Here is a 19,368-nt window from a genome sequence, read left to right on the forward strand (position 1 = left end):
ACTACTCACAGTCAATCTAGATAATTAGTGTTAATTTTGCTTAATTCTTTTTAAAAGGCACCTTTTCATAACTTCTGCTGGTTCCTCTCCATTGCCCATTAGAAGAAAAAAAAAAGTGTAAGCCTGCAGTGCCTTTCTCCAAATACTGCCCCCCTGAATGATATTAAAGAACAACTAGTGTTAAATATTTTAAACTTTGTAAAAAACATCAGAAAACTAACACTATTACATAGAAGTCTCTCAAGAAAGACACGTAGAAGAGAAAGGTGGGGGGCGGCTTATAAAGGAGTTCAGAAGGTAAGAATCCTAAAAGTTAGAGAGGAGATACTTTAAAAAAAACCCAAAAACATAGGCTGGGAGTGAGCACAAGGAGTAGAACATTATAATTCCAGAACAGATGTATAATGCTGTAGTGGTATACTGGAAATGAAAAGACTATCCTGCTACATTAAGGGAAAGCGGGGGAAATAATCAGATTTCACATTAGAGTGTGGAAGAGCTACCCAACAGAAAGAACTAGCATTTAACTGCATATTTTTCTATACTATATAAGCCACATTTAATCTAAAAAGTAAATTACAAGCCCACAGTTCAGTTCAGTCTTACTGTGAGCAATTAGAATACTAAAGCCCTATGAACTCCGTGCTAACATTAACTCAGAGCTGTTTCTTACTTGATTTCAGAACCTTTCCACCCAAGCCATTGTATAATGAAACCTAATTTTTATTATAAAGGCTGGTGTTATTTACGTTGTTTGGCTTTGGAGGCACCCTGTCCTTTGGTCAGGAAATCAATGCCCTACAGCAGCAGCTGATGCTTTCAACTGCTTCCCACCCCTCCCCAAACTCCTTCTCCCACAGAATCCCCTGCTCTCTGTGAGGTGGGTAGTGAGGCGATTCAGTGCGTCTTGCAGCTTCAGAAACAGCTTCTATCTGGAGTTATATAAGGAAGTTTTGCAAAGTGGCACGCTATCACTAGAGATTTAGTCATTCCATGTGGGCTGGATTCAAACCGAGATCTCAGGAGCTCAAAAGAGAGAGCGACACAGCCTCCATGGAAGCCTGTGTACGGCAAGCGTGCTAGAATAGAGCCCTGTAATGAGAGGAAGCACAGGTTTTATTAACAAACAGTATGGCAAACCACAATTTCTTTTAAGATCAGTTCATACCTCCTTAGGAGAACTATAATTGGGGATGCCTTGATGTTTCACTATGTGACGAGTTAAGAATTATGCCTGAGTCACTGTACTAGCCTTCATTTAAACTTTAATGTGCATTTTGCACTGGGTATAAAAAGACCATTGCAATTACAACCTATCCAACACATAGTGGGTACCTAAGTGCAGAGAACAAAATGCTAACAATTGTTTTTAAAATTATTTCTCTACCTGTACAATTTTGATCTAGACAAAATAATAAATACCTTTATTTAGTTCTATTTGCTGCTGCTCTCACAATATGCAGAGAGAGGAAAAAGTAACTTATGAGGCTAGCAAGGAAAAGCAAACAAGAAAATTACCAGAAGCAATATCAAAATTTTTTAGGTGGCTAACGAAGAGGATTTATAAGCTCCAAAAGGTATGACTGAGTTCAGTATAGCTCCCAAGTTGCAGCCCTTTGCAATAACATCCTGAACTTTCTTATTTGCCTTCATAGCTATTTCAAAAAGAGCAGCAGTTGAGCAGCAGCTTTGTTCTTTATATCTGATTAGATTTTCAGAGTAAATTTACAAATTAGGAATCTTCACGTTTATAAAACTATACGTTTGCAAGAAAAAATGATCCTACTACATTCTTTTACAAAAGCACAGGAGCAGACGTGCAGGTGTTGTTAAAGGGATCAGCAAATGAACCTTGTTCTTCTGAAAAATCTCAGAAATCAGGCTATACAAACCCTTGCAACAATATTATCATCTGTTTAAATACTGGGACTATTGGGGAGGGGAGCTCAGCAGTGGTGGGAGGGCTTTCATGTCGTTACATGTTTATTTTGTTTAATTTTTTTTGTTAACTGTTTTACTCTGTAGCTTTAACATATTAATATCAGTTCCACAAGAAGAGGGAAAAATAAGCACTCGGGAACTAGTGAAAGAATCTTCATATCACAAATATCTTAGTGTTTTTAAGAATTCTCTGTAATTGTCCTTAATCTGGTTACTTTACAATTCTTTGTCATCACCATTTCTAAAACTTACAAATCCTTTCCAGCAGAGCTCAGTATTCATTACTGGTATGTCTGGGCACACAGGTTTCAAAAAGAAGATACCAGACAAACATGTGATATTAAAATACTCATGCTTCTAAATATATTTATTCAAATACTTCACTGGTTCAAACTCTCCGTACGAAACCCTTCAGAAATCTGACCTATAAGTAATCTTGACTTTACTGAGACCTTCTTTTTGGTGGTTATCAGGAAATAATAATAAAAAAAAAAACAGTTCAGATACCTGCTTTGCTACAGTAGTAAGTAACAGAGGAGATTAATTTCAGAAAATATACTGAAACATTTGAGGAACTGACCATTAAAACAGGCTTCTCTCTCTAAATATTTATGAGTCATTTTATAACTGGAAGAAAGGTGTTCTGGAATACTGATCTCTAGTGTTACACCTACAGATCTACAGCACTCACAAATAAATAATAAATACTGATATGTGTGCATAGGTCTACCTGTACTGTATTTTCAGTGGGTATACAATATCCAATACAATACATAAGCTACTTGAATACCTCACACCAAACTCAAAACATTGTGAAACACTGTGTAATTTTTACAGTGTTTCAGCACAGGTTTTTACCAAAGCAGTGCTTTCACTTTCAGTACCAGTGTATAAACGTATTTACCCTATCAAAGATTTTGTGATGCAAACATGATTATTACTGTACCTGATTTGATCGTGGTATTCTAGCAGAGATCAAATAATAGGGTTTTTTTCCCCTTCTTTTTCTAGTGCCTTTAAAAAAATTTCCACTATCAAAGAATGTTAATTTCTAAGGTTTGATCTAGAGATTCCTATGTAAGTATACAATTATTAGGGAAAAAGAGGCACAACAGTGAATATTTTAGAGCAGTGTAATCAATATTTTTGCTTTGTGTAGATTTCCCTGCAACAATGAACAAAAAGATCTACTTCAGATTTAGAAACTCAGCTTTAAAGGGAAAGCTAGACAACAAAAAGCAAGAAAGTACTCACCTCTTCACGTAATTTTATCAACTGCAACATGAATGCACAAAAAAGATAAAAAGGAAAGAAATGGCAGGAAAGAAAGATCAGTTGTGTGACAGGATACAGAATTAACATTGACAATTTATCTGTTTACATGTTTAGCATTTAAAAATCACAGACAAACACATTAAAAGAACCTAAACATAGACTACATGCAGAGTTTTTTGAACGAATAAAGATCACTTTCTCACACTGTCACATTAAACAAAGAGAATAGTGTGAAATTCTCTTTTAAACCACATCTAAGACACCATCATGAAATAAAGGGGAATGACTTCATAGAAGTCTATATTATAAAGAAAAAAACAAGTTTACTATTCCTCTCTTCGAAGATTGTACAGCTGAAGTGGTTTTGTATATACAAGTTTTCAGAATATTTTCTGTATATTTTAGTTGTGACAACTGATTTCTTATTTTACTAGCAGATCTAACTTATTAATAGATGACTGTATCTTTATAGCCTGTAACCAGTATTTCAATTTTTATATACCTGACTTCTAATGTACCTATATTATCTAATTTTATTATTGAACCTCATATAGAGGGTTTTTTCCAGTTAAAAAAAAATGAAGCGGCTTAGTTAAATGGCTCAGAATTATGATTTATTGCATACCATATTTAAAAATAGACAAAGGAATACGGAACAACATGAAACATATTTCCCTCAGAAAAGACCCATTCCAGGTTCCTAATCCTAGACCACTACACAGTGTGTGTGTATATACACACATAGTGTGTGCGTATATACTTAATAGAATATACATTTATATTTATCAATTTATGCTTGTTAATCAACACAATGTAACACTATTAATAATATTGCTCTGGCAGGTTTACTATAAAACCAAATAAAACCCCAGACTGATTATCAAGCTATGTTGTAATATGCTCTCCCCTTAGAGAGATAGATAAATTATTTGTACTGGAACAAAACGTATAATTACTCACAACAAATGTCTGCATAAGAGTGGCTCTTTATATAAAAAAAATTACAGTTCTCTCACCGATTCCAGTTGAATTTGAAATTACAACAGCTACATCATTATCTCAGTTTGTGCTGATACTTCACCTACAGTTTCATAACACTAATTTTCAACACGTGTGTAAGCTGAGAATGTTTACTACTAGCAAAGTCTCACCAGCATGAAGGAAACAAAAGAACCTCCATTATTCTCTATTGTTTCATATGGTTCGCCTAAACCCGAAGGTACGCCTCACCCCATTACCAAAACAGACAACGAGGCTCTAACGAGACGTAATTAGGAGGGCTACTGCCCCACGGACTTAAACTGAAACGGCTCTTCAGTACAAGGAACTTTGCTAGAATTCGGTATAAAGAAAACTGTATTGTCCGCCAAACCGGCGCTTAAATTCAAGTGCTTGGCCTATCGTAAATTGGTCTCTTTCTCCAGATCTTCCCCCCCTTTTTTCCCCAAAAAGGCAAACATTAAGGCTCTTTAGAAAGAGACGATCTGGGAGTTGATCACGTAGCTATCCTTTCTTTCCGAGGCCACCATTCTTCAGTTGACTATGATACTTAAAGGGCCAAAGTTTAAAACTACTCTCCTGCAATAGAGCCCGTTTGGGCATGCCACCCTGCTATAATCAATGAGAGTTTTAAAATGCTGCACATTTGTTTTTTCAATAGGTCCCAAACAAAAATGTTCTATCTTGTTTGTGCTGCATGGCTGAATTTAAGCTCTGCATGGGATTTGCAGCTAAGCTAAGTAATGGGAGAGGGTTGGTTTTTTTTTTTTTTTAACATTGGCTGAAAGATATTCATTCAAATTAACAAAAGATGTATTTTTCCCCCATTTAACAATGCTCTTGATGAAAATGTGTTACCTCTACTTTTCTATTTTGAAACATTATTTTTATTATGCTCACCGCTCAACTGTAAACAGCATTAATCCGTGTGCAGCCACCATTTTAGGTTATGATAATCAGCATATTTTTGAAACAAAGATTTTTTTTTTTTTTTTTTTGCAATACAGAATTCGATACAAGAGGTAATCTGTTCCTTTGTAGGCTAAAAAAAAAAAAAATCTGGTTTACGCTGGTTTGAACCAGTGGAATCTCTTGTGGCTAAGCCTTCTGCTGTGACTAAAATCAAAACTGCGCCGCAGAGAGCGAGGGAGCGAGATGGGGGGTGGGGGTGTGTGCGTGCGTGCGTGCGTGTGTGTGTGTCTGTCTGTCTGTGAGGCACATCACGTGACACAGAAAACTACCGAATTTTTTTAAAAAAGCTGATAACGCTACCGCCGTCTCTGTCCGCATATAGATAACGAATAAATGCTGAACTCTATTAAACGCCCTTTACACATTATCGTGGGTCGAACACACAATTTTCTGAACTTATGATGACAGTCTATTTATTTTGCTATAAACCCTCGGCATGTAACGAACAGATTTGTGTCTGGTAATGATCTGCTCTGCCAGGGCTATATGAAATGATACCGACCTTCTTTAGATCTTGGGGAATTAAATTGACCAACTTCACCCCCTGGTCTGTAGCTGAAGTTTGACACACTTTATGCACAGCAAGCCCGAATCTAATATTATCACAACTTTGTAGTCAGAAATTAAGTAGCCACAAAATATTTGTTCACCACAAATCACATATACAATGTCTGTGTATACAGACATGCAGTTTAACTTAATGCGAATTTATTTAAACTTATTAATGAACATAGTTGTGAAAGAGAAAGGAACACTATTATATTTCAAGAAAGTTGGTAATATTGTACCTGACATTATTTTGGTCAAGAAGGATTTCTGATTTAACCCAACATACACTTTCTAAAAAAACATACAAATTGCCACATAAAACAGTTCTATGATTATTAAAGTGAAGCCACAACTTTAAGTAGTGTATCATTGCACTGAAAAACTCAAAACTTTGAAGGGATTTGATAAACGTTGGTGACCAGAATGACAAATAGGACTTGAAAGCAATAGAGCCCGTTTAAGACCACTCCTGGAAAATAAACAATAACCCAATGCACACAGTAGGTTTTGGGGTTTGGGGTTGTGAGGTAGGGTTTTTTTTGATGGAAGAAGGGACATCTGATTCTCAACCTCTGTATGTGCCTCATCCGACTACGTTCATACGATTCAAATTAAGAAGAAATTAATGTATACTAAGCAATGACTTTACTAAACTCTAAATGCATTTAGAGCACTATATCACTACCTATCTCATTAAACAAAGATGCATTTATTTCAAAAGAAACTTTGAATAGCAGAACTGTATAATTCTTACAACTTCTTACAAGAAGTTTCTATATGCTTTATCTGGTAAAATTAGTTAAATCTTTGTATAATCATTATAAGGCAACTGTATTCTAAGTTTTTGTCATGTATACATGATGACTGCTACTTATGGAAGACATTTTGGAAAAACGAAGACGACGAAAGATAAGTCATCATTTGCTAATTCTTCAATCTGTTCTTTGTACTTCAGTCTTTTTTCTTGGGAGAACAACTGGAAACTCATACCTATGACCCTATTCATTACAGCTTGTAACTTGGCTGTAGTTTGCTGTAATTATAGCTTTGAAACTCAACTAAAAAAACCAGAAGTCGAATACAGAAAAAATCCAAATTGTTTATTTTTCCAATAGTGCCCCATTTATTTCTAGATACTTAATATGGTCATACTAGCCAGTATACATTAAGTTCCTTTTCTCTTCTCACTCCACCAAAAACATTATGCAAATGTTTATCATGATGACAAAGACCATACCTAAAACATACAGCTTGTATCTCTTGTCTCCCTTGGGTAACACGCCAGTCTAAGTAGGTATTCAGCATTTCTATTGGCAGATTTTACCAATATTTGTGGATTGGTACAGGAGTAATTCTGAGCTGGCAACTTTTTTCAACAACTCCTCTGTCAGAAGAGGAATCCCTCCTCTCCTCTTTCACAGTTTGGTGACTGAACTGGGGAAAACAACTCACCATTTTTTGGTTTAACTAATTTAACCTAATCCAAACTGATTGAGAAGTAAAAGTTGTACAATATTAGGGTGAGGGTCAGTCTATCTACCTATATTTATTGCCATCAGACAAAATGAAAGCAAGAATTTGAAACATCTTCAAATATTTTATATGGCTGTAAGTTATACCTGAGCATCCTTTCATCATCTAGTCCAAGTTTTCTATTGATATAATAATGTATAGCAGTGAAAGTGTATTAGACCTGGGGTTACTGAGTCAAATACCGTATGCTGAACACGTTATATCAATGTAAGTACCCAAACCTTACACCTGATTTGGATAGCTTTACATTCTGATAAGCTGAACATCAGACTGAAGTTTTTGCACTACATGCAAGTAGTTTTTTAAAGTACAAATAAAGATAAGTACAAATATAAATAATGATATTTCATAAGAAAAAGAGATTGCGAGATTGATTATTGGAACAACACAATAAATAGTATTTTTTAAAAATACTGGCATTCACATATTTAAAATAAGTTAGGTGACTCCTTTATGGTGATATTTCATTACATTTTTCAAGGAAAAAAATAAGAAATTCAGAACTTTCAAAGGTATAGGGGTAACAATTTCAAGTTGGGTTATAGAAAAGGATTTTGATTACCTAAAAGACTACATAAAACTCCTTTACCAGCCAAAATTCTCTTCCATTTACGAAGTGGTCATTTGGAAGAAAAAACTCATGTTGACAAATGGCTGAAGGTATCATTTGCTTCCTTGAGATGAGACCATGTTTCTTCCATCAAGTTTAGAAAAAAGACCATAACTCGCAAAAAGTGCACATGTGAATCAGTTATTTAACCATTCCTTAAAAAGTGAAAATAAAATATTTTATCTCATCCCTACACATAAGATATTCTGTTATAAGTAAAGCTTCTTATCACAATTGCCTTTTATGTCTGAATTCACACAATTTTTTCTTGAAATGTAAAAATAGCAGCACCTTAAAAGAAATAAAATGAGAATCTTAACAGTTTCACAGGACTGAGTTTACGATCACGACATGCAGACTGTGAAACTCGTTTCCTTAAAATCATCCTTTCCATAAATTCATTATTTAGGGATAAAAAAACCTCTTCATTTTATTCGAATTTTGGAATCTCCCCTTGCTATAATATATAAATATGAAGATTAATATCTTTTAAATATAATTCTTCACATAGATAATAGAGCTGCTATACACTACAGTCTTATGTCTACAGATAAATTGTATTCTGTGTATAATTTCATTAATGTATGTATTAAATTCTATTAGAGAGTTTAAAACTTACACAGCACATTTAAAATACTGTATAAGGTTAAGGCTTAAGGGGTCTGTGTTTTAAAAGTCATTGTACTGGGATATGTCTCCAAGTCTCTCTTTTTTCCTACCCTTATTGGAACTGAGCTTATATTGAGGGTAGAAGATACTAAAAATTTCAGAACATGGTTCTGATCCATTTCCTTATTTAATATTGCATTTATCAAGCAAACATTTAAACAATTTTCATTTTCACTACCAAAATAATTTAAATTCTACCTGGTCAGAAGAGAAAATCTGATATTTAAGAAAACTTTTAACTAACTTCTAACTCAAAAAGCACGACTTCGATTACAGCTGACATGATTTTCAAAAAGAAAAGAAACATTCTGCTTTCAGACAGAGCTTGTCAAACAAGTTTCAGCACCAAAAGAAATATTAACAGGTGGGTCAAAGTCCCCTGAATATAATATTGCCTTTATAATTTTCAGTAGTCTAGCAGGAACCTCACTATAGTGTCCAGAACAACAATATGGGTACAAGATTTTAAAAAAGCCTCAGGATTATCAAGCTTTCCTTCATTTAAAGAGATGGATAGCACTCTGCATTCTAGTACAACATGCATTACGAAAGCATGCTCTTATTAGTACTACTCGTGTTTTTGGCATAAGGAGAGAAAATCTGTTTAGGGAAGGAATCACACAAGGAAACTGAGCTGGGTACTGCCTAATTCTGAGAGCGCACTTTCATTTGTTTTGCCTGCCAGTGTTGATTTAATAATACTGCATTATTATCAAAGCTGCATTATGTACTTTTTTTATTCCTTCTACATGTGTTTGAGGTGAAGACCTTGGCTTTGTCGGCAAACAGCGCGTTTCAAGTTATTTCTTAAGTATTAAATAATAAAGAGAAGAGAAGAAAAGATTTTTTTTAAGATAGCAGACAGTGATCACAAGTTAAAGGGTTAAATGTAAGATCTCCAAGAAACATTTTGAAGTTGATTAAGACCCCAGCTTTGCATTAAACAGTATCACTTCCACATGAGTTGTTGCTAATGCTGTTAAGGAGCAGCTTGAGAAGCCCAGTGTGCCAGTGACCTCCTTCACCCTCCAGCCACCCACTAGGGCTTCTTGATTAGCATCCTACCTGGTTCTCTGAGGAATTCCCGTCATCCCCTAGGAGCTCATTCCGCACCTCATCACTGTAGGCGATTCGTGACCTTTTCTGTAAAACAAAAAGAAAAAAGGGTTAGGAAGTAGAGCTCCGAAGCCACTGGTATCAAGGCAGATCATCTTAAACCTTGAGAGCCCCCTAATGGATACCTATTTGATAAAAAAAAAAAATCTGCAAGTAAAAGTTATTAAAAAGTTCTTCAGCTGCTGTATTGTGACAAATCTGCATGGCAAAACCTTAGCATTTCTAAGACAGTCACATCCTCAACATTTCAGCAATGAAAGCAGCTTCAGTGAAGCTCAAGATACATAACGTGTGATCCCAGTTCTGATAATCAGGTAACCGGGAGAGGCAATATACACTAATACCAGAAAAACTGAAGAAATGCATGTGTAGAAACCAAATGCATTTTTCTGAAGAACACTTGCTAGCTGGACACAGAACTCAGCATCACACTGCAGTGATGCCATTAAATAGGAAAGGAAGACTGAGCTTTTCCCATCTAAAAAAACCCAAACTCTGAACAACACACACTGGACAAAACTGGTTGAACTTAAAGATGTAGAAAATTAACAAGTGTTTTCTATGCTGCTAAGGCTACGAAGGCCTACTGGGAAAGGACCAGAAAGCAAAGTGCAACAGAAAGGAGAGAAAACAACAGTACAAGGAAACATTGGTTTACAGCAGTTCATGGAAACGCCACAAAACTGAGACAGTCATTCATTAGATCGTTATGACAGACAGTTGTTATTCACAGCTTATGAGCACCAGATTTGCTCATGAACTGATCATCATATTGATTCTAAACTAGATCAAGTGCCAAGCAATGGAAAGCAAATGTCTGAAGATTACCAAGGTAGTACAGCGTTCAGTGGAACAATAGGGAAGTTCATAAAGAGAACATCAGCTCAGCTTTCAATTTCTCTGTCAGCCAAATAACAGGCCCTTAGTCAGTTAATATTCCTACACTCACCATTTAGAGAGGAAGGATTTTTAACATACTGTCTAAAATCTTTTTATATTTGAGTGCGGTTATGATCAGTTTTACACTTCATCAGAGGAAGAAACCCAAGAGTAGCAAGAGCTAAGCTGCAGGGCCTTCCTTTATTGATGGGAGCTTCCCTCACACTCTGCCGTGGTAGTCACTACGAGTCAGTAGGAACTCAGCAAAAACAAATCCCTCCTCAAACCTTCCCTAATTGGACAATCATGCCAAAAAACGTGCTTGGGACTGGGGCACAGGAAACAACCCACTAGAAATTATACTGAGCACAGGGAAATTCATTACTTTTGTGACAAAGAAGTTTGGAAGTGGGTCACCCCTTATGCTAGGAACCTAGCAGTGGAGTAAGCCTTGTATTGGCCATCTCAGAGCAACACATTTTAGCTTTTTATCCTGTGTAGTTCACCCTTTATTACCATCATCATCGTTACAATGCTTACCTATTTGTGATTCAGTTGCTAGTGTTCAGATCTAGATTATATACTAAAGCTACAGATGTACGTAGCAAGGACAAAGCATATCATGGACCTACTACAAGAGCTGAATTGTGCCAAATCTTTTGGAGATCTCAGCTGTCACAGTTTCGTACTAACCAAGCTAAAGTAGTCTACAGCATTAAAGGAAATGAGAACCTTTAAACAGGCTGTGGTATCAGAGCTGCCTGTTTAAATTATTCATTTCATCACTATGGGGGACTAAAACACTCCACAGTATGCAAGAATATCATATGGAGATAGGTTTTGTTTTTCTCTTTTTTCACCAAAAAGCCAACAAATTGGCATAGATTGCTCAATTATATTATTTTCCTATTTTTATTTGATACACATCAAACAAGGAAGGAAATTACAAATATATACCAATAAATATCTAATCTTCTTTTCTGATTAAGATTCAATCTTTCCATTTGAGGTCTAGTAGTTCAACTGTACAGTCTCTCCCAATTTCACAAAATGACTCAGCCCCATTGATTCTGTTAGCGTTGAATGTATTTATCATTATTAGACTGAGATGAGGAGCATGATGCTTCATGAGCTTGTTCTCCAGTGAACAAGTTGTCTAATTATATGTAGAGACTGAGATGGTCCTTGGTTACACATCATTTATTAGAAAGACTCAACTGGCTGATATTCGTAAGAGTCTGCATGGAAGAAAGGAAAAAGAATATTCTTCATGGGAAAGAAATAAATGTTAATAGCAACACAATTTTTAGAGGCCCTTTATAATCCTTTATATCATCACCACTGAACTTAATAAATATATTTGTATCATTGTTCTTTTATTGCAATAATCTGTCATGATCTGAAAATCAGCAATTATATTAAAAGAAATAACCTTTGACTACAATTAGGTATAACTCTTTGCCATAATCAATAAATAATTTGATACTACTTTTGATCACAGTTTCACTACCAAATGAATCAATAATATAAAAGGAAAGGCCTTTGAACTAAAGTGTTCGTTTGCTCTTTCAGGATTTGTCCAAAATATCAATAACTTTAATTACTATTCTTATTTTTATTAAAGTAATATTGGTTAACACTTTTATACGTGGCTATCAAAACTAGTTCGGTTCGTCCGAACTCCATAATTAAATAATTTTTAGATTTTTTTTTTTTAGTTCATAACTATCAGCTGTTTATAAATATGTACTTTAGCCAAATGCAAGAATGATAGTTTGAGCTGGAAATGTCACACACTCTGCTACAGTTTGAAGGAACCCAATTCATAATGCATTTTATAAATAGTTAATGACTTCTATACATAAGCTAACCAGGCAAATCAAGAAATTGTCAACATTTTTAGTCTTAGTTGTCAGTTACCACTGTCTACTGGTACTTTATATGTATGTTTCTAGAAAAGACAGAAGCTTTACAGAGTTTGCAATCCAAGGCATTTCTGGGCAGCTCAATATAGGTTTAAGAGGTTCTGTGTGCAGTTTTTTGTCTGTAAAGGTCTGTCATATATAGAAGTTTTCCTTATATTTTATATTTTCTTGTATATACAGACAAAAAGTCTAAGCGCACAAGTGTTTTTAACTCAGTGTATGTGTTTGCATTCAAATGTAGCATGCACATGAACACAAAACAACGCAAAAGGGTTAAGCTACTTTCTACAAGAACTTGAAGACAGAGAAAGTTTCAGGGGCTGTTTTAAATGTACTACAGTACCCAAACCTTCTGACAAGGAAGAATTTCTGATTCCAGGCAGATCTCTCTTGGTTTATGAACAGGATTTTTGCATACTGATTGGGTGATTTCCTTAAAGCCCTGTTCAAACAGATACACTTGCTCAGTTCTGTCTGGCAATTTGGCTTTAAACAATCTGTCTACTTGACCCAAGCCTTAACATTTCCCAATAGAACTGAATGTGTTCATGGGCAAGCCCAGCTAAATTAGAATTGAAATGAATTAACTCAGCTTAAACTAATTAAGATCTGTGATCTGCAGTACCCACCCCCCTGTATGATTCTACATGTGAAGTAGGGTACATGTAACCAGACTGTAAGAATTCTGCTATACTACTAATCTAAGCATACCAATGAAGTTCGTCTATTACTAAAGCATATGAGAAGTTAATTTCCATGGCCTACACATGGCAAAGCAATTGCTTAAATTGCCTCACCTGGGAATTTAATACAATGTTATCATCAGACCAGCCACACTGTAAATAGATTTATAATGCTTTCCATGTGCTAGGCTAGGTTGCATATGAATTAAGTAATGATCTGGTATTACAATACAATCAGCTAGTTCCCACACCTGGCAGACAGGATATTTTGCTAAATTACTACCTATACAGATACATCACAACATAAAAACAGAAAAGGCAATGGGAAGAGAAACAATCTACATGGTGTATGACCGATTTTTACATGGTAACCAAATGAGATGTAGATAGAAAGAGGTATCCAAAATAATCCGTTTCCAACATCTGCACAACAGAACACATACTTATTCATTTCTATTCAATTTTGGCCTAATTTTCCGCATTCTATACTTTAATTACCATCCACATTCTGAAATGTTCCCATTAGTGAAGGCCAGAACTAGCCAATGCCCCCTCACTCCAACGCACTTTCAGCAATCAGCCAAATAATTGATATAAAGCATTGCACATTTTCATACCTGAACTAAAGAATAGCTTTCCCCCTCCGAAATGCTAAGCAGCCCCCTGAACAGACAAGCAAACCTAGGTGCATTTCAGACAAAAGGCCCAGCAAATCCTTTCATCCCAACCTCTCCGTTTTTCAGGCTCAATGTTTTAAGAACAGATTAAACAGATTTTTTTTTGTGAAATATGCGTAAACAAACAGAAAGGCTTATTTATCCATAAACATCTGTTTTCATACAAAATTCATTAGAATTTCCTAGTATATATAAATGGTTTAAAAAAAATCTTCAGGCATCTGTTTCAGACTTTGGCCCTGCTCTACATGTAAATAAATACTCGAGATTAGCATAACCAGAAACAATTTGTACGAAGAAATTAGATTTTATTTTGTGTTCTTTGAGAGTAGTCAGCTTTGGCATTGCTGTTGCGAAAAGCAAGGTGAAAAAAGTGACCTGATCCTCAAATGGACCGCTAAATACTGTGGAATGTACACTTTCATCTCTGCCTTTCAGAATAGATACTTAAGTATTTTTTTTGCTGAGAAAAAATGGAAAAGATACAGTTTAACAAATTTAGAAGAAAAATAAGTGATCCTACTTAATCTTAAAGCTTATATTTAAAGACACACAAGATTACTTCTTCAGGAAATAAAATAATTGAAATTGCTTAAGAAATTGTGTTCGAACTTCAGTTTTCAGAACTTCTGCATTTCTCTGTAAAGGTGATCCAGGAACAATAGACTAGACACTTCAGACTGCAATTTGAAAGGGGTTTTCCTGTTCCTAAGTAGCTTGCTTTTTATCGATTGTGCTAAGAAGCAGGAAAATGATTACATAGTGCTAATATACAACCTGATGCAATGCTGGACTTCCAAGCATTTCCTTATGAAAATAAAAACCCAAAGCCGATACATTTCTGTCCAAAAGGAAATAAAAACTATTCTACAAATCCTATGAAACTTCTGACTGAAAGAATCAATTCAACAGTTCGTGTTGGCTGGCAAAAGTCAATGTCTAAGCCACTCCTGGTCTTGCCTGCCCTCCCTGCACGCACACAAAAACGATTGCAGGCAACTCTGAAAGAGAAATGCACCACTTAAAACCTGTATTCTGCCACTCTGCCAAATGTCGTCAGCTTCCTACAACAGCAGAGAGAAATCAAACTTCAAGTGCTAATGTGAAATTAATGCAGAGATACTATCACCCATTTTCAGCAGAAGTCACAGGTCTATAAATCTTCTTTTCAATAATCATCATCAAACACGCTTTTAGTTTCATTATGGGGTGAGGGCAGGGAAGAAGGTCAAGCAAACCCCCATGAGGATACAACACATCGTATTATGTTGGTCGTGAAAAACGCAGCTTCTGCCCACAAAACTACTTCCATCTCAAACTCATGACCAGTGGACCATGTCTGTCACCAACATGGCTGATGCTTAAACAATCTGCTACATTGCACATGCTGTAGGTAGGGAAGAAAACAGGTGACCTGTGAGAGAATTGTAACTCCTCATTTCTGTGAATTTAAGGAGTAACAGAGGATGATTTCTATTGTGAAAAAGAAATTTGTATTTAGAAAAACAGCTTATATTTACCTGAGCTCTGCCTTTTAAACTTAATAACCTAGCAAAGGAAAGATTTTTCAAAATTCAAAGGTCTGGAACTAACTGACCTCTCCCTCCTCCTATTTTTTAGAGGATGCTCGAAAATTCACTACAATCGCTTCCAATTTAACAAGACCACATCTACGGAAGAGTAACATAATGAAATACAAAAGTTATAAATCCAAGCATGGAAAACTTCAGATAAGCATTGCTTGGGCTTGGATAGCACTCTCCAAACATAACAATGAATAACTCCCCTTAGCCTGGTGTTTATATCTTTTTTTTTTTTTTTTTTTTAAATTATAACTACTCATCTTTTTGCTTGTTTGAATTACCATGCCCTATTACCAAATCTTGGTTCCTACATATACACTATTTTATTTTTTCATCAGAATTCAGTTTCTCCAAGGTGCTTTCAGCTCTGGGCTGTTCTGCACAACAGTTTGTCTTTTTACTCATGTGCCATAATCTCAAAAAAATATGCCGGGCATCAGCTAACGCATGAAGGGTAACTGAGTATTCCTGCAAATTGAACTGTAACCTCTCTGTAGGCCAACACAGTGATGTCTGCCTTTTGCACTGCCGACTTCCAGCTATTCTGCTATCTACTGTTACCTATGTGAGCTAGTCTGTTCCTGTAATATGCTTTTCAGTGCTCTAATTTCAGTATTTCATACAACACCTTCCTATTGATTCCTTCAAACGACCATTATTAAACCATCGTATTTCATTACAAAACCTATCTTTACACATCTGCTTAGCTGGCTAAGTTAACCAACTTGCCTATTCAGTCAATGGAAACTCCTCTAAATTGTGCATGAGATCACTCAAGTTCATTCCTTCTCAGATTTGCCTTCCAGAAAAGCCTAGGGCTTCCTTGTAACCACCCTATGCGTGTTCAAAGACCAGTCTGATAATCTAGCTTGCTAAATTAGAAGTTGGCTAGTGTTAGTGCCCTTTGCCTTGATATGTATAGCAAACATTGGCATATATTTGCCTAATTTGTTGACAAAGGTTTTGCAACTTGCAGACCTTTATTTACCACAGTCATTTCAATCAGCAACGCTGGAAGAAAAGGCAAGAGCAAGGCTGGCGAGGGTGGAACACCCTCTCTCCCCAACTCAGATGACAGTTTGAAAATAAAGATACCTCAGCTGTAAGACCACACCTGATACAGGTTCAAAGTAATCCACAACTTGAATATTTATTTGGGTGTAGGGGGTCTAAGTGGGATAAATTCTGTGGCGTATAGCGTAGGTTCACACTTGGACTTGGAGGCAAAAGGGACATGTCTAGACTGTGGCATCAACAAAAAATTTGGATGCAAAGAATAGGAACAGCCAAAATTAAGCCAGTATTGTTGACAGATAAATTGACCCTCAATTCATGTTCAGGCTAATCTGCAGAAATATTTAAGGATGTCAATATGATCACTTAAGACACTTCAGTCTCTATATCAAATCCTAGAAGACTCTCACTCCTAAACCAGATTTTAAAAGTCATGTCAGGCATTGGAAGTCAGTCACTAATGTCGTATAGGCTGCTGTTCTTCTACAGAAGTCTCTGCTAGATATGAATAACTTCAATTTAAAGATCAGCAAAAATAGGCTACAAAAATAAGCTTATTTTGAGTATGGTTTAACTACAGCAGATCTTTGCACTTAGAACTGGCATATGCACATAATAAGCATACATGTAAGAGCTACAAGTTTCTCTGCCTAAGGTAAAATTACCTTTTAGGGAAAATTATTAAGAATAACAGTGGCAAAGAGAACTCCTAGTGCCTTTTTCCAGTACAACATCAAGCTTACGTTTCTTTTATGAAATCTTCATTGGTCATCTCAACTCATCTCCTTGTTGTAATGACCTAACTCATATATTATAGTGGTTCCTTTTTTTAACCAAAAGCTTGCTTTCGTTCCTATGTTTTTTTTAAATAATGCCTATTACTGCTTGACTTCATTGTATCATTTATCCAACAAATGCTCTTTAGAGGACAAGGAGCAACTACACATCAGGATTATGTATTTCAGACTGTCTTGTGGTCTAAAGACTTTATGCTGTATGGTAGGTTCGTTATTAACATAAATATTTGCTAAATCTTGGAGACAGAAGATAAACTCCAGTATGTTGGACCAACCGACAGATGAACTGAGAAAATGAAAATACGGAGCCATTTTCCTCCAAGAGGAGAAGTTTATATTATGAGGGCCAACTTTTAAAGAGAGCTCTCCCAAAGACAGTGAAGCAAGGAGAAAAAAAAAAAAATCTTAAGGAGGCTTAAGATTTTTTAACTAATTAGCTCACACTAATTAGCTCATGGTAAAGGATGATAAACATCTCAGATACACCAAAGCATGAAGTGTTCATTAAAATATCTTTGTTTCAGCCGGTATTTCCATCTGGAGCCTAGGTTCCTGTTGCTAACAGTAACAAGACATCTGCTGGTACTTTCCCGCAGCTCCTTCCTTTCCCAGAAAGAAGTGTCCAAGTGTTACTTCCTTCCTCCATTTGCTACTTAATTGTCTTTATCAGCCTGTACCTGCGCTCTCTGGCCAGACACTACAGAGATCAGCAACTGTAATGAAAATCTACAATTGGGCTGAAACAGTTGCCATTCTTGAATGTTACCATCACCTTTTTCAGTTCTCCCGCTCCCTGGATTTCTAATAGTAGGTAAAGTCTAGGAAAGATGGTATTTTTTTAGGCTTTTAAGCTTTCTGGTTAAAAGTACAATTTTGCTACAGAGCTCAGTTCTATTAATAAATTATACATTTTGTCCACTGTGAACTCCAAGAGTGAAAAACAAAAGGAAGCCAAAAAGACAGATCTCATTTCGGGCACTTAGAATGAGGGCAATGCAGACGAATGAGATGTTTCCAAGGCAGCTGAATTGTCCCACCTACATTTGTGCCACTCTGATAGGATCTATTTTAAACCAAAGAAACTTAAGCAGGCCTTTCCAAAAATACCTTTTAGTGCATAAAAAGCTATTTTTAGGCACTGTCCTTTTTTTCACTGAGCATACACGCCCTCAGAGGCATCTTTCCACCACCCATATACCAAGACATGTTTTTTAATTTCTGAAAATAATACACAGAATAAGAAAATTTCAGTTGAACCCTAAAAATATTAATCATAATAAATATGAAAAATCCTATTCAGGATTCAGTGAGAGTAGCAGAGGATAATTTCTGATTTCACCATTAAATACAAAATAAAATAATGCTTGATGCAAAGAATAATTAAATAGAAAAAAGGTGTAATTAAGGTGGTTTGCATACAAATACACCCACATGGTGCTGATTCTGTGTATTTCAGTGCAAGTATTTTGGACCATAAGCGCATTAGCTCAAACTATTGATTAATAAAAAGGAAAATAAAGAATACTTTGTGTATAACACAGCCCAGTCAAAACTGATTTTTGGATCTTACTGTCCATGCTTCCTGAATTTATTATTTTTGCCCTGACATGACTGAGCTGGGATTCCTTTCCTTCCTTCTAGATCATGTGTACTTACACACAGACACATTGCCTTGTCTGAAAAAGAGAAAAATTGTCTGAGTTTAGTTAAGTGGTCACAATTGGGCTTTGAAGTTTGCAGCACATTGAAGGAGGAGTAAATCTGTGCCTTCACTGCTCCCCACCAGGCACTACTGGGACAGAACCAGTTGTTTCATGCTGTGTTAAATCAATAGCTAATATGATAAAATACTAGCCGGATGTTCAGACATGGCATTTTCTAGTTTTATCACAAGCTGATGATTAGCAGTTCTTTACACTACCTGAGATAAAAGTCAATAACTAATCCACTACCTATAATGTATCTAACTAAAGTCCTCCTCCTTTTTATACTGCCTCTGCATTTGAGTTCCTCAGTCTCCCCCACTCAGTGAAAATACTTACAAACAATATTTATTTCTTAAAGTGCATAAAATGGATGAAAAATTATTATTATAATAAACATAACTATCAAAAATAGCCACGCCAACCCCTCCCCTACTTGTTTA

The 19,368-nt window shown here is 35.8% G+C and overlaps 1 protein-coding gene across 4 annotated transcripts in view; it reads right to left on the reverse strand.

The window, feature by feature from the left end:
- Positions 1 to 19,368, reverse strand: part of VTI1A (vesicle transport through interaction with t-SNAREs 1A) — a 275,400-nt gene that overhangs the window by 209,280 nt on the left and 46,752 nt on the right. For 2 of the 4 annotated variants that reach the window (XM_050898886.1, XM_050898889.1), the window contains exons 4-5: positions 9,614 to 9,691; positions 3,196 to 3,216 (exon numbers count right to left, since the gene is read on the reverse strand). In XM_050898886.1, the coding sequence (XP_050754843.1) occupies positions 3,196 to 3,216; positions 9,614 to 9,691 (99 nt within the window). The remainder of the gene's footprint in view (positions 1 to 3,195; positions 3,217 to 9,613; positions 9,692 to 19,368) is intronic. The other 2 variants (XM_050898887.1, XM_050898888.1) reach the window with 1 other exon arrangement.

This window comes from Gymnogyps californianus, chromosome 6 (assembly GCF_018139145.2).
Source record: "Gymnogyps californianus isolate 813 chromosome 6, ASM1813914v2, whole genome shotgun sequence".
Taxonomy (NCBI): Eukaryota; Metazoa; Chordata; class Aves; order Accipitriformes; family Cathartidae; genus Gymnogyps; species Gymnogyps californianus.